The following is a 12,955-nucleotide window of genomic DNA, read 5'->3' on the forward strand; positions in this document are numbered from 1 at the left end:
GTGTATTTTTACCTAGCACATTCCCCAACTACTATGCATGACTCCGCCAGTTGCACCAGTAATGCTCTCCTCTTGTCTTTCTGTCTCCTCCTGCCTTCTCCTTACACATCACATCAGTGTCTTCATGCCTGCTGTTCATGCACTGAGAGCTTTATAAAAGGTTCTCTTCAGAGCTTGTTCCTCTTTAGTAGGAAATTTTTATGTTGAAAATACTGAACAGTTTTTTCCATTTGATTTAAAGTAAATCTAAATATGTCATTTCCTTTGGCCTTTATTACCTTCTCTTTTTCATAATCACCAAGTAGAAAGATTGGTAGTAAGTTGAAGTTAAGTATAAATAAATTTGAAGTGTTTAGTACATATGCTGTAAGAATAAATGCCGGAGGAAAGAACTGTTTAATTTGGAATGTGTTGCAAAGTATGAAATTTATTATAAATATGACATATTTTAAGACTAGTTGCTTGATAACTAACTGCATGATGCATTAAAATATACTTCTTATCTGTGTATTGGCTTTGAAGGAAAATTCTCTAATTCCTAAAAAATAACCCAACTCTCCATTTAAGATTAGAACTGTAATACATATAGTTTATGACAAACTTGAATGATGTGTTTTTAATTAAAAAAAGTAAAGTTTCTAAATTTCCATTGAAGATTATAACTGATTTATATTATGTATAGTTTATGACAAACTTAAATGGTATATTTTTAATAAAATAATGTTTTGGAAGTTTTAATTTCCCTTATTGAGTACAAAATTATTGATTTCTAATTTTTTTGTCAGACAGCAGTTGAGAAGTATATTTTTGCTTTTTATATGTTTTTGCTAGATATGTGCATGTGTAGATTACACAGGTAAGTTTCATTCTTTGCAGCACTCTTTGTATTATAATCACTAAGGTAATTAATCTTAAAGACAAAAAAAATAGAAGCAGTTTTCATACAGCTTTTAAAGCAGCTTAAAATAACGTAATGTGATCAGAAAGAATCTAAATGTTTGAAGCTGAGCGTAGTCCGTGCCTTCCGAGTCCCCCACAGCAGTGTTAATGTTCTCTCGCCATTCGTTCACCTTCACCCATAGGCTATGGATCGAAGTTGTAATCGTATGTCTTCGCACACAGAGACGTCAAGTTTCTTACAAACATTAACGGGACGCTTACCAACTAAAAAGGTAGATTCATAAGAAGACAGAGGGGGAAAGTAATTCCAACAATTAAAAACTTGTAAAGTTTTCTTATACAACCAGTGTGAGATACTAAAATAATTTTGTTGTGTCTAAAATTACATTTGAACAAGCAGTGCTGGTCTGGAGCCTCTGGGCCATGCCACTGTTGTTCAGGGTTTGTTTTCATTAAGATGATGTTTCTATTTTTGGAATTGATTGTAGAATATAGTAATCCAAATAAGATAATAAAAATTTAATACCAGAAAAATATATGAGTTCTTAATTCTGTTTCTGTAACTACTTCTGTTTTGTTTTAAATCTCCAGGGAAAGGAAGATGAGTTAGAAAAGTTATCACTCTTAGTAAGCAATGCTGGCTTGCCCCTTCTGCACAGCCTTTCATAGTGATCTGTGCTATTTTGCAAGTGCTTTGTATGCATATCCATTATAAGAAAGTTTCTGCTTTTTAAAAATACATCTTTAACACCTGGAACTTAATAGCATACAGAAAAGTTTAAATTTGTAATAGTATTTCCTAAATTGTACCAGCAAAGTTGTATGTTCAAATATGTATTTAAAACACAAACAAAATCCAATTTGTAGCTGTGAGGTTTTGGGTTAATTTTTTGTTTGCAAGTGCAATTTAGGAAGTTGTTTCCTGCCTGTCCTTTTAAAATTACATTTTACTCCAAGATAATATGTAATTTTTGAGCTTTGAACATGCCACACTGTGTTCATGCATAAGTAGTCGTTTCGTTAATGGGTGTGTCCACGGCATCATCCAGTGTCATGTGCCCTGTTGAGCTTATTCCCATTGCGCCTTCATTTGTCCCTGTGCTATCATTTGGTTTATGTCATCAGCAAGTCTGGCTTTGATAATAACCATGATTTATTTCTGGATAGCTTTTTCATGAGGAACTGGCTTTGCAGTGGGTTGTTTGCAGTGGCAGCGTTCGGGAATCAGCTTTGCAACAAGCCTGGTTCTTTTTTGAGTTGATGGTAAGCAAACTGAACGTGTTCTCTAATACTTTCTAACTCAGTAAGCAATTTTGTATCAGCTCATTTTTCTCTTATTTTAGAAATTACACCCTCATATTTGCCCCCAAGCATAATTATATATATTTGTTTCTAAATATACTTTGGGCACCAGCACAATATAGGTAAAATTATAATGTATGAGGTGTGTTTTGTCTTGTTCTTCTTGGCTACACAAGGAAACTTGTGACAGTCTTTGCTAGTCTATGCAAATTAATAAAGTTAGTGCTGTAGATGTTGTAACAATTATTTAGAGCTTTATAAATACATCCTGTTATTATAGTTGGACAGTGCATAGCAAAATGCAATTACAATCAATTTGAGAAACACTTTTTGCTTACTTCAATAAATGACACACAAACTGATTAATTTTTTTCATTTCATATAAAACATGTCTGTGGTTGTATACATGCAGACCTCTTAATGAACCAAAACAGTAAGTGCCTATCAAGTGACTATGCACACCTGTCACTGAGGCTGTGAGAGGTTAAGTAACATGTTAGTATACACATCCTATAGGTAGCAGTACTATAATTCAAGGCCTGACATTCTGGCTCAAGGGATTTTCCTCTAGTTTTCCCCCTTAGGACTAGAAAGCTCAGATCATGGAATCATTTTATTTCAACAAAAATAATATTTAATAAATAAGGAGCAAAACAAAACCCAAAACAGAGAAATGAGGACAGGGAAAGAGGGGAAGGGATGGAGGACATGAGAGGGGCAGAAGGAGGAGGAGAGAAGTTAAAGGGGCTTTTAGAATACAGCATATAGTTCAGCAGCAGTGATTGTTGCCTGTATTTGAAATATAAAACATGTTTTCCCTACAGATTTACTAATCTACCGAGAAGGTAAACCTGGAGATGTATGTGTCCAAAAGCTCATTTTCTTTTAGAATATCAGTATCAAATTTATAACTCACATACTTTTCTTGTAAGATAGGAATTGCAATTTTGGCTTTAACAAAAGTCTTCCATATGTGTTGAGATTTCTTAAATATGAGTCCAGAGATTACTGTTCAAGAGTTGGCTGTAGGTGGGCTTGGTGGCAAACCCCTCGCATCCCAGGGCCTTTTTGAAAGAAACCTAGTTGCTGGAAGTCTAAGTGCACATCTGCAGTGGCAGGCAGGCAGGCAGGCAGGCAGGCAGGCAGGCAGGCCGGCAGGCAGGCATATTTCTTGAGTTTGAAGCCAGTTGGCACAGCATAGAGAATTCCTGGGTAGCCTGTTTAAAAATGAGACCCTGTTTAAAAAGTGGGGTGAGGCCGGGGGACTGGGATACAGGCAGGTGGTGGCGTTCTTGCCCACCATGCTACACCCTATGCTTTGTCACTTCAACAAAAGACTGTGCTGCATGCTGTCAACAGATTAGCTCTCTTTAAATGTAAATGCTTACATTCTTTATTACTGTTACTAGTATTGTAATGAAAATGTATCTAAAAGCATTCTATAAGCTGAAGTCACTTAAAATAATCAACTGATATTTTACATAGTACCTGTTGATGACCACAGTGACAGCAGGTTTTCTAACCATCAGAGGACTCTTAAGTTAGGGGCAGTGGGGTGAAACATTGAGTCAGTCTTAAAATTTCTCAATTAAAATTGTCTTACACTGTGAAGTTATGACAGAATGCTTTATGAGAGTAAAGGGGAAATTTTTATTATGTTCAACATTTTGTTGGCATATAGAAAATATTTAAGAAACATTTCCAAAACACTGGGAAATCAAAAAAATATTTCAGTTGACTGCTAAATTACATGTTATATTTTAAAAATAGCCAGAGTACTTAGATCCATTATTATTTACTTAAGATTAATCCAGATAGTAGAACATCCATGTGCTCCTAAGACCTTAGAGCTAAGACAGGAGGGTTGAGAACTCGTGGTTAATCTGCGTTACATTGCAAGATTCCATCATAAAATAAAGCAAAAAAAACAGCACAGATGATGGTATGTATTTTTTTCTACAGGTAAAGAGCATGGTACACCACTTGTACTTTAATGATAAGCTTGATGCTCCGAGAAAAAACCGTTTTCCAGAACGTTTTATGGATGATATTGCTGCCCTGGTTAGCACGATTGCTGGTGATGTCGTGTCACGCTTTCAGAAGGTAATGATGACTTTCCATGGATGTCTCTTACAGGCTGAGAATAAACTGCTGTGCTTTTGTCCATCACCATCATCATTATTGCTTATACTCTGTCTCCTAGGATACAGAAATGGTTGAGAGACTCAATACAAGCCTTGCCTTCTTTCTCAATGATCTACTGTCGGTTATGGACAGAGGGTTTGTCTTTAGCCTTATAAAGTCCTGCTACAAACAGGTAATACACACTTAGTCATTGAGTAACTGAAATACTGCGGTAGCTAGTTTCAGGGCTGGAGTTTCAAGAGCACATACACTAAACTGAAAAAGTAGCAGAGTAACATGTTGTTAACACTGTGGTGTAAGTGCATGGCGTGTGCTTTGTTAGGACTATACCAAGTCAATCCCAGAATAGCTACTGTACCCCACTCAGTTTTTCTTCCTTCCATTTAAAGCTACGTAGATAGTGATGGAATATAGCCTTTGAACGCTGTGCAAGAACAGCATTTGTGTTAAGTGCATAGTTAACTAAACTTTGCCTATCCTTGGTATGTATGTATGTATGTATGTATGTATGTATGTATGTATTTATTTGAGATAGGGTTTCACATAACTTAGGCCAGCTCTAAATTCACTGTTGTAGCTGAGGGTGATCTTGAACTCCTGGTCTACTTCCTGCATCCTGTGCTTATGGGTATGAGTCACTATGCCAGCTTTGGAGTGGCCCTTAAAGTAAACTGTTTGTTTTTCATTACTACTGTTTTTAATTAATTAATTATTTTATTTACATCCCAAATGTTGTTCCCCCCTTCCAGTCCCACCTCCCAGAGTCCTTCACCCCATCCCCCTGGGGATGGGAGCACCCTTTCAGAGTTATTGCTACTATTTAAACATTAGAGTTTGGACTTAGCTATTTACTGAAGTTCAAAATGTTGTACATTATCTTGTGGATAGTAAACTACAAATACCCTAGGCCTTTTCCACAAGCAACTAGTTATGGTCTTCAATGTTATCAACTGGCTATTAATGCCTTGCCTTTTGGAGAATCCTGACTCTTGTCTTTGGATTGGCCCCTTTAAACACTGTAATCACTGCAGAGTTATCAAAGCATTGGAAAATAAAATCTCTGTGTTTCATCTCAGAATTGTTGAGGTGTTTTGAATGCACTTGAAGAGTAGCACTTATGAAGCACTTCCTAGCTGGCCCATGGGTTAGTTTTGAAGAGCTGTTGATCAATAATTCTAAAGGGCTGGATAGCTAGCTCAGTGGTTAAAAGCACTGGCCACTCTTCCTGAGAACCTGGGTTTAATTCTCAGCACCCACATAGCAGGTCACAACAGTCTATAACTCCAATTCCAGGGAATCTAATGGTCTCTTCTGGCTTCTGTAGGTGCGAGGCATGCACATGTGCACAAATGTACCTGCGGGCAAAACACTCATCCACATAGAATAAAATAAAAATTTTTTAAAAATTCTTTTTTTATTGGATATTATATTTACATTTCAGAATTTGTGCCCTTACCCCATTCCCCGCACCACTTAGGAACCCCCTATACCATCCCCCTCCTCCTGCTTCTATGAGAATGTGCCCCCCACCTATCCCCCTACTCCCACCTCCCCACGCTCAAATTTCCCCACACTTGGTGTTCAGCCTTCATGGGACCAAGGATCTCCTTTCCCACCTGTGCCTGACAAGGCCATCCTCCCCTACATATACAGATGGAGTCATGGGTCCCTCCTTATGTGCTCCCAGGCTGGTGGTTTAGACCCTGGGGAGCTCTGGTTGGTTGTTATTGTTGCTCTTCTCATGGGTCCACAAACCCTTTCAGCTCCTTCAGTCTTTTCTCTAACTCCTCCATTGGGAACCTCTTGATCAGATCAATGGTTAGCTGTGAGCATCTGCCTCTGAATATGTCAGACTCTGGCAGACCTCTAAAAAGACAGCTATATCAGGCTTTTGTCAGCATGCACTTCCTGACATTCACATTAGCGTCTACCTTTGGTGACTGCACATGGGATGGATACCAAGGTAGAATGGTCTCCAGACGGCCCCTCCTCAGTTCTGTCCTACACTTTGTCTCCATATATTTGGCAATATAATTGTTAAAATTTTGAAGACTTGTTCAGTTGGATTTTTTCCTTATAAAGGAAAAATTTTTATTACTACAAGTAATAAAAATTATGCATAAGTAAAAATGAGTAACTCATAGATATTTTCAAAACACTGTTCTTTTCCCCCCAAAATTATATTTTATCACTATCAAATCTAATTTGGCTTATTGACCTCCTACACTTGCCAACCATTGGGGTTGATTCAGGGATAACTATACCTATTAAGTCAGCTGACAGTATGTCTCCTTGAGTAGCCTGTGATCTAGTTGGGAAAAATAGACAACTATAAATGCATTAAACAGAAGTGATAAAAAGAAATCTTTTGATGTATGCTTTTCTCTCATAAGGTACATTTTTCGGAAGTGAAACTATTAATGCAGCATTGGCAATAAAAGAATTTGGCTTTAGGTTAGTCAAGTAGATTTATACTATAGACTTGTGGGTTCACGTCTGTAGTGTTTGCTGGAATTGGGGGGAAAGGAGATACTGTCATATAAGCTACAGGACCTCAAATACTGTTATTCTGGTGTATTACTGTGGGAGAAAAAATATATCAGTTGGTGTTCTCTTCTTTACACACTACTTCTAAGGTGTCAGCGAAGCTCTATTCACTGCCAAATCCAAGTGTCCTGGTGTCCCTGAGGTTGGACTTTCTGCGAATCATCTGCAGCCATGAGCACTATGTTACATTAAACTTACCCTGCAGCTTGCTCACCCCACCTGCCTCTCCATCACCTTCTGTTTCTTCTGCAACATCTCAGGTATGCAAAGTGTGAGGACATACATATGTTCATACTTATACAAATGGATGAAAAACTGTCAATTTGTTATTTGATGATTAATTAGGAATAGGCTCACTTCTGAGTGCTTTATAAATATTAGCTCATCTAATTACCAGAACAACTCAAGAGTTTTGTTGTTATCCATATTGGATACCTCTAAATCAAAAACATAGAAAGTAAGAAGTGGTCAGGGGAGGCTGTGAACCAAGGTTTTATTCCAAAGCCAGGTTTAAGCATGGTCCTGAGCTTCTTTCAGGATGTGCATATGAGTGAGCTCACCTGCGTGAACTCATTTTTTTTTTTTTTTTTTGATGTTTTTACAAATCGAGTTTTCTTGAAGCAGATATAGAGACCAAGTTTGGGGTAAATACCTGTGAAAGGAAGCAGGGTAGAGTCAGGCTGCAGTGCTAGCCTGCCAGGGTTAGACTAGATCACTCACATACAGAAACTCAATGTACATTAATGGTTGCACTTGACTTATACAGCTAACAGTTTCTTTGAAGATTCAAAAAGATAAGCATTTTATAGTTACAGTGTTATGGAAGCCAAGGTTTTCCTCCTCTAATAAAAAGCTCCTTTTATAGTCATCCTGAGTTACACAGCTATTTGTATAGTAGCTCCTAATGTCTGAAGGCAGCGTTGATCTTATGCACTCCCTAATCCTATTTCTGTGATGTGGAATGCCCAGGTGCAGTTCTCTAGGCTAAAACAATCTTACACGTTTGTTTAAAAGAGTTAAAACCTTACTCACATAAAATGGAAACCTGGAAAGTGTAAGAGAGCTGGCCACAGTTTTTCATTTCCTCTCTGCAGTGCGTCTCCTGGATCAACCTACCGTCACATACCTTCTGCCTCCCTAAAGGATGCATCCAGCCTTTTGCATTCTTGCTCTGTCTTCTTTTAAAGATGTGGCTATACAGCCAGAAACCAATTAGTCATAGGTGCCTTTCCTAAAGCCTCCTTATTGCATGGCATTTACCTATGAAATTTCATTGAATTTCTTGAGTTATCTTGTTCACTTTCTTATTTAACTGTATTTTAGTGACTAACATAGATATATTTGTTAGGGTTTTATTGCTATGAAGAAACATCATGACCATGTAACTCTTATAAAGGAAAACATTTAATTGGGTCTGGTTTACGGTTTCAGCTTATTCTAATATTGTCATGGCAGTGAGCATTGTAGCATGCAGGCAGACATGGTGCTGGAGAAGGAACTAAGAGTTCTATATCTTGATTTGCAGGCAGCAGGAGACTGTGTGCTACAGTGGGCATAGCTTGAGCATAGGAGAACTCAAAGCACACCCTTCAGTGGCACACTTCCTCCAACAAAGTCATACCTCCTAATAGTGTCACACTCCCTATGGGCCAAGCAGTCAAACACATGAGTCTGTTGGAGCATACCTCCTATTAAAACCACCACAATAGACATCTCCTTTGTGAGTCTTTCCTAAAATCTCCTTACTACATGGCATTTACCTGTGAAATTCTTATAGAATTTCTTGAACTATCTTGTTCGCTTTCTTGTTTAACTATGTAATTTTCATATTTTAGTAGCTAACATAGACATACTTTTGGGGGGAGGGGCAGAAAAATTCTTTAAACTTAGTTTTCTCTACAGAAATAGGAAATCTAATGCTGGCGATGTGTACACACACACACACACACACACACACACACACACACACACACACACACACACACGTATCCCTGAATGTGGAATGTATCTTGGGAGATATAAGTTTTTTCAGGACTATAACTTCTAAAGATTTGGTGAGAGACCATAAGATGGTCCACAATTGCAAGTATAGTTCATTCTCTGAAAAGTAGCTTCGGTGATATCTGAAATTTCTCTAGAAATTAAATGCCATGTTTATGGACATTTCTCTTGTACTTTAGGGTGAAGGCATTTATAACATTTCTCCCCTTCAGAGAGTTACTGAAATAGTAGATGGTTAAAAGGATAAAAGGTGAAAACAAATGGAAAATATCAATATGAGAAAATCAAAAATTAAACCTTTTGTTAATAAATTTCAGTAATAAAATTGATGAACTATTTGGAAGCTTGAAGCCATAGGATCGTGTCCTGAGCAGGCTGCTTTCCTAAGCACTGTCTGTCTGAAGTCAGAGTTGATCTTGTGCACTTTTGAGTCCTCTTCCTAAGGTCTGTGATCCCCAAGTAGAATTCCTGGGCTAGGTCAGTCTTCTCTGTTTGGTACAGAAATGAAGAAATCATCATAGTGTCCCATACCTAAAGCAAGAGTGGTTACTTCTCTGTGAACTCTCTGGAGTAACATCTGTCTGACATAACATCGAATCTCACTGTGGCAGTGCCACAGCTGTAGGGTGTTTGCTGCACAGCTATCAACACTTGAGTTCTTCCTTACCCCCAACAGAGCTCTGGATTTTCCACCAATGTGCAGGACCAGAAGATCGCAAACATGTTTGAATTGTCCTTACCCTTCCGCCAGCAGCATTACCTGGCAGGCCTCGTGTTGACAGAGCTCGCACTCATTCTAGACCCCGATGCCGAAGGGTGAGTAATGCCTGTTTCAAATTGGAGAAAGTCAGTTGGGTTTTGGACTGTGGGACTGATTCTGCTAAGATTTTAATTAATACTATTCCTGCTTCTTTATTCTCCAAGATTCATATGCTTGTTATTTCTGTGCCGATTACTTTCAGGAATGGTGTTTTATATTTTATTTAATCTCCTCTGAATTTGAGATTTATCAACACAAATGGTAGTATATATGCTTGATGCTGTAGCACTTTTCTAGTAATACAAGAAACAGTTGTGTGTATTAGTATATGGATATTTATTAAAATACAGTGGCACAGGGCTGGAGAGACTACTCAGCAGTTAAGAGCATTTCCAGAGGTTCTGAGTTCAATTCCCAGCAACCACATGGTGGCTCACAACCATCTGTAATAGGATCTGATGATCTCCTCTGGTGTGCCTGAAGACAGCTACATATACATAAAATAAAACTTAAAAAAAATACAGTAGGCACTTTTCAGTTATGGAAAATAGATTAATTTTTCTTTAATTCCTTCTGAGAAAAATTAATAATTTCCATCCTACTATGTAGCATTTTATCTTAAAACTTACCCTATCTTTTTTAAATGTCTGCTGTAAGAAGATTTTTGGAAATTGTTATAAGGAAAGATATTATCTGATGATTTTCATTTATGAAGTACCTTGGTATCTTCTGAGATAGCAGCCCTTATGGGTGGTACCCCTCTTAACAGTTAAAAGTCTGACAGCTTGACATGACACTGACCCAAATTCTTAGCTATTTGGAAGGCTGAGGTCATAGGATTGTGAGTTTGTGGACATCCTGAGCAGCAGAACAAAACAGGGTAGAGAAGTGGCTTAGTATTTAAAGTGTATATACTGCCCCTCTGGAGGACCTGAGTTCAGTACCCAGCATTGATGTCAGCGTCATCACTGCTGCCAGTAGGTAGTTCCAGATCTGACACCTCTGCTAGTCTCTCAGGAAACCTATATTTCTTTGCTCATTCCCACATATACTCTGTCTCTGTCTGTCTCTCTCTCTCTTTCTCTGTGTGTGTGTGTCTACGCACATACAAACTAAAATAAAAAGTAAATATTGTAAAAATGAAATTGTATAATCATGATTCATTTGGGTAAAAAAAATTTTTTTTAAAACTCTGATCACCTTAAGTTTAGCCTGAATTTAAGTGTCATACAAGAGGTCCAGGAAACAAAAACATATAACCTTAAAAAGGTTTTTAATGGATGTTTAATCTGCTTAAGAGATTAAAGAAAAAGTATATTCATAAAATCCTTAGTAATATGTCAGGGACATAGTTGATACTGAAAAAAAATTTAAAAGCTCAGACTGTCTGCAAACGAAAGATTTGTATTTTTAAAATAATGAGAACTTACATGTGGACTGTATCTTAAAGAAGTAGTTTTCACCAGAATCATGGAGTTCTGAAGAGGTGTCCTGTAGGCTCCATATACAGTATCGGTTTGTGTAGACTATGTACAAAGAGAAAAAAGTTTAAATGGCTGAGACTATGCCTGCCAATTCTGTTGCAAGCACTTTCATGTTTTACCATTTGACAAAAAAGTATGTCATTTGAAGATAATTAAAGGTGTACGTTTTTGAGAAGATACTCTATAACTTTTCCAGACCGTCTTGCTTTCCTTATGAACTAGTATACCTCAGACATTTGAGTCATTGTAAGCACCTAGGTTTATTTACCGGCCAAGGTCATCTGATATGTCCTCAAGGAATTAAATCAGGCCAGGCTGGAGGGCTACAGCACAACTGGGGCTTTGACAATTTTATTGAAAGCAGTCAGTCTTTATAAAGAATATAGTGGCAGTTTCCAGGATCAATATAGTTGTAGTTGCCAGGATACAATGATGTTTGCAAGTTCTACAAAGTACACAGGATTAAATGTCTAAAACTATCTTGTCAAGCATCCCTGCTTCCTTGACTTCCAAGGTGATATAGAGAGAAATACAAAAAGGCCTATATGCTTCACTGCTTGAGGGAATAAATACATCATTCTCTCAGGAACTGAAAGGTACATTGTGCCCCAGGAGCCATGCCCTCTAACCTGAAAAACCTATGACACATGCCTCTGAAGGCAGCTCTGTCAAGCCAACTCCATGGTTCTTTGCAAGTTTATTTCCAGTGTTTTTACTTGATCAGGATAGCTTTAGTTATAAGAAACTGAAATTTTTTTTTTCTGCATACTGGCTTTATTCATATCAGAAAGAGAGTTCTTTGAATAATTCAGTCTTTAACTCACTGATTTCATCATGTTTATCCTGCTGAAATAGTCACCTCTACTTTGACTGCAGGATAGTTTCCACAGAGTTAGGATCTTTTTTCATGGCTCACAGGAGAGAGGGTGAATGAATCCGTTTTTCCGTGCAAGTATAAACCTTTTCCTTAGGCTGATTAGGGTCAGGTAGCTATTTTGATGGATCCAGTTCCCAAAGTTGTGCAGGTTGCTGGATGGATTAGGTTTGTTCAGACATTTAGTTCTTGACATTTGCATTTTTCTCTATCCAAAGCAGTGCTTAAGTGGATGAGGGTCTTCACATAGCCATTCCTGCTTACAGTTTCTCAGGTCTTCTCTCAAAACAGGATATTCCTGTTGAGGCTCTCATAGCCTGCTAACTTATATTTCTATTGTCCTTGCTGCAGTCACTCTTAGCCATGAAACCCTGTTTTCTCTTCTGCAAAGTGCTTCCTTCAGGTTTATGATAACCTTGTTAGAGTAGAAGCTAGAGAGAAGACATATGTGTGTCCTGCTCAGTTTTGCATTCCTAGAGCTTTAGATTTGTCTAAGGTTCTCCTAGGAACTGGAGTCTCACTTTTCTAAGTGTCTAAGTATCTAAGGTTGAATGAAACAAGTTCATTTCTACCTTTGAGCCTCAGCAATTGAATTTTCTGTCTAAAACCATGCTTGAATGACTTTCAGATGGTCATATACCTATGTTACAGTCTTACAGGTCTAGACAAAGATACTGTGCAGGATTCATTGCCAGATCCATTAGGAGAGTGCTTGTCCTTTGACTTCATCTGCTTGCTAAGTAATGAGAATCATTCCTTGATTAGCAGTAAGATGTTTTATAAACAGCCAAAGATGTAGTTGTAACCATGAAACAGTCTAATAGAGGCAAGATTCTCTTGTCGTCTAAAGAGCTGTTGTTCTGGCTTTCCATTGCTGTCATAAAATGTCATGACCAAAAACAGCCTGGAAAGGAAAGGGTTTGTTTGGCTACATCTCCAGAT

At 37.8% G+C, this 12,955-nt stretch overlaps 1 protein-coding gene across 7 annotated transcripts in view; it reads left to right on the plus strand.

Annotated features, from left to right (window-relative positions):
• The window catches only part of Dock7 (dedicator of cytokinesis 7), a 190,758-nt gene that overhangs the window by 124,012 nt on the left and 53,791 nt on the right, over positions 1–12,955 (plus strand). For 6 of the 7 annotated variants that reach the window (XM_076934628.1, XM_076934627.1, XM_034502690.2 and 3 more), the window contains 6 exons: positions 1,083–1,172; positions 2,068–2,163; positions 4,165–4,305; positions 4,406–4,519; positions 6,984–7,154; positions 9,572–9,711. In XM_076934628.1, the coding sequence (XP_076790743.1) occupies positions 1,083–1,172; positions 2,068–2,163; positions 4,165–4,305; positions 4,406–4,519; positions 6,984–7,154; positions 9,572–9,711 (752 nt within the window). The remainder of the gene's footprint in view (positions 1–1,082; positions 1,173–2,067; positions 2,164–4,164; positions 4,306–4,405; positions 4,520–6,983; positions 7,155–9,571; positions 9,712–12,955) is intronic. The other variant, XM_034502692.2, reaches the window with a different exon arrangement.

Source organism: Arvicanthis niloticus, chromosome 5 (genome assembly GCF_011762505.2).
Source record: "Arvicanthis niloticus isolate mArvNil1 chromosome 5, mArvNil1.pat.X, whole genome shotgun sequence".
Classification (NCBI taxonomy): domain Eukaryota; kingdom Metazoa; phylum Chordata; class Mammalia; order Rodentia; family Muridae; genus Arvicanthis; species Arvicanthis niloticus.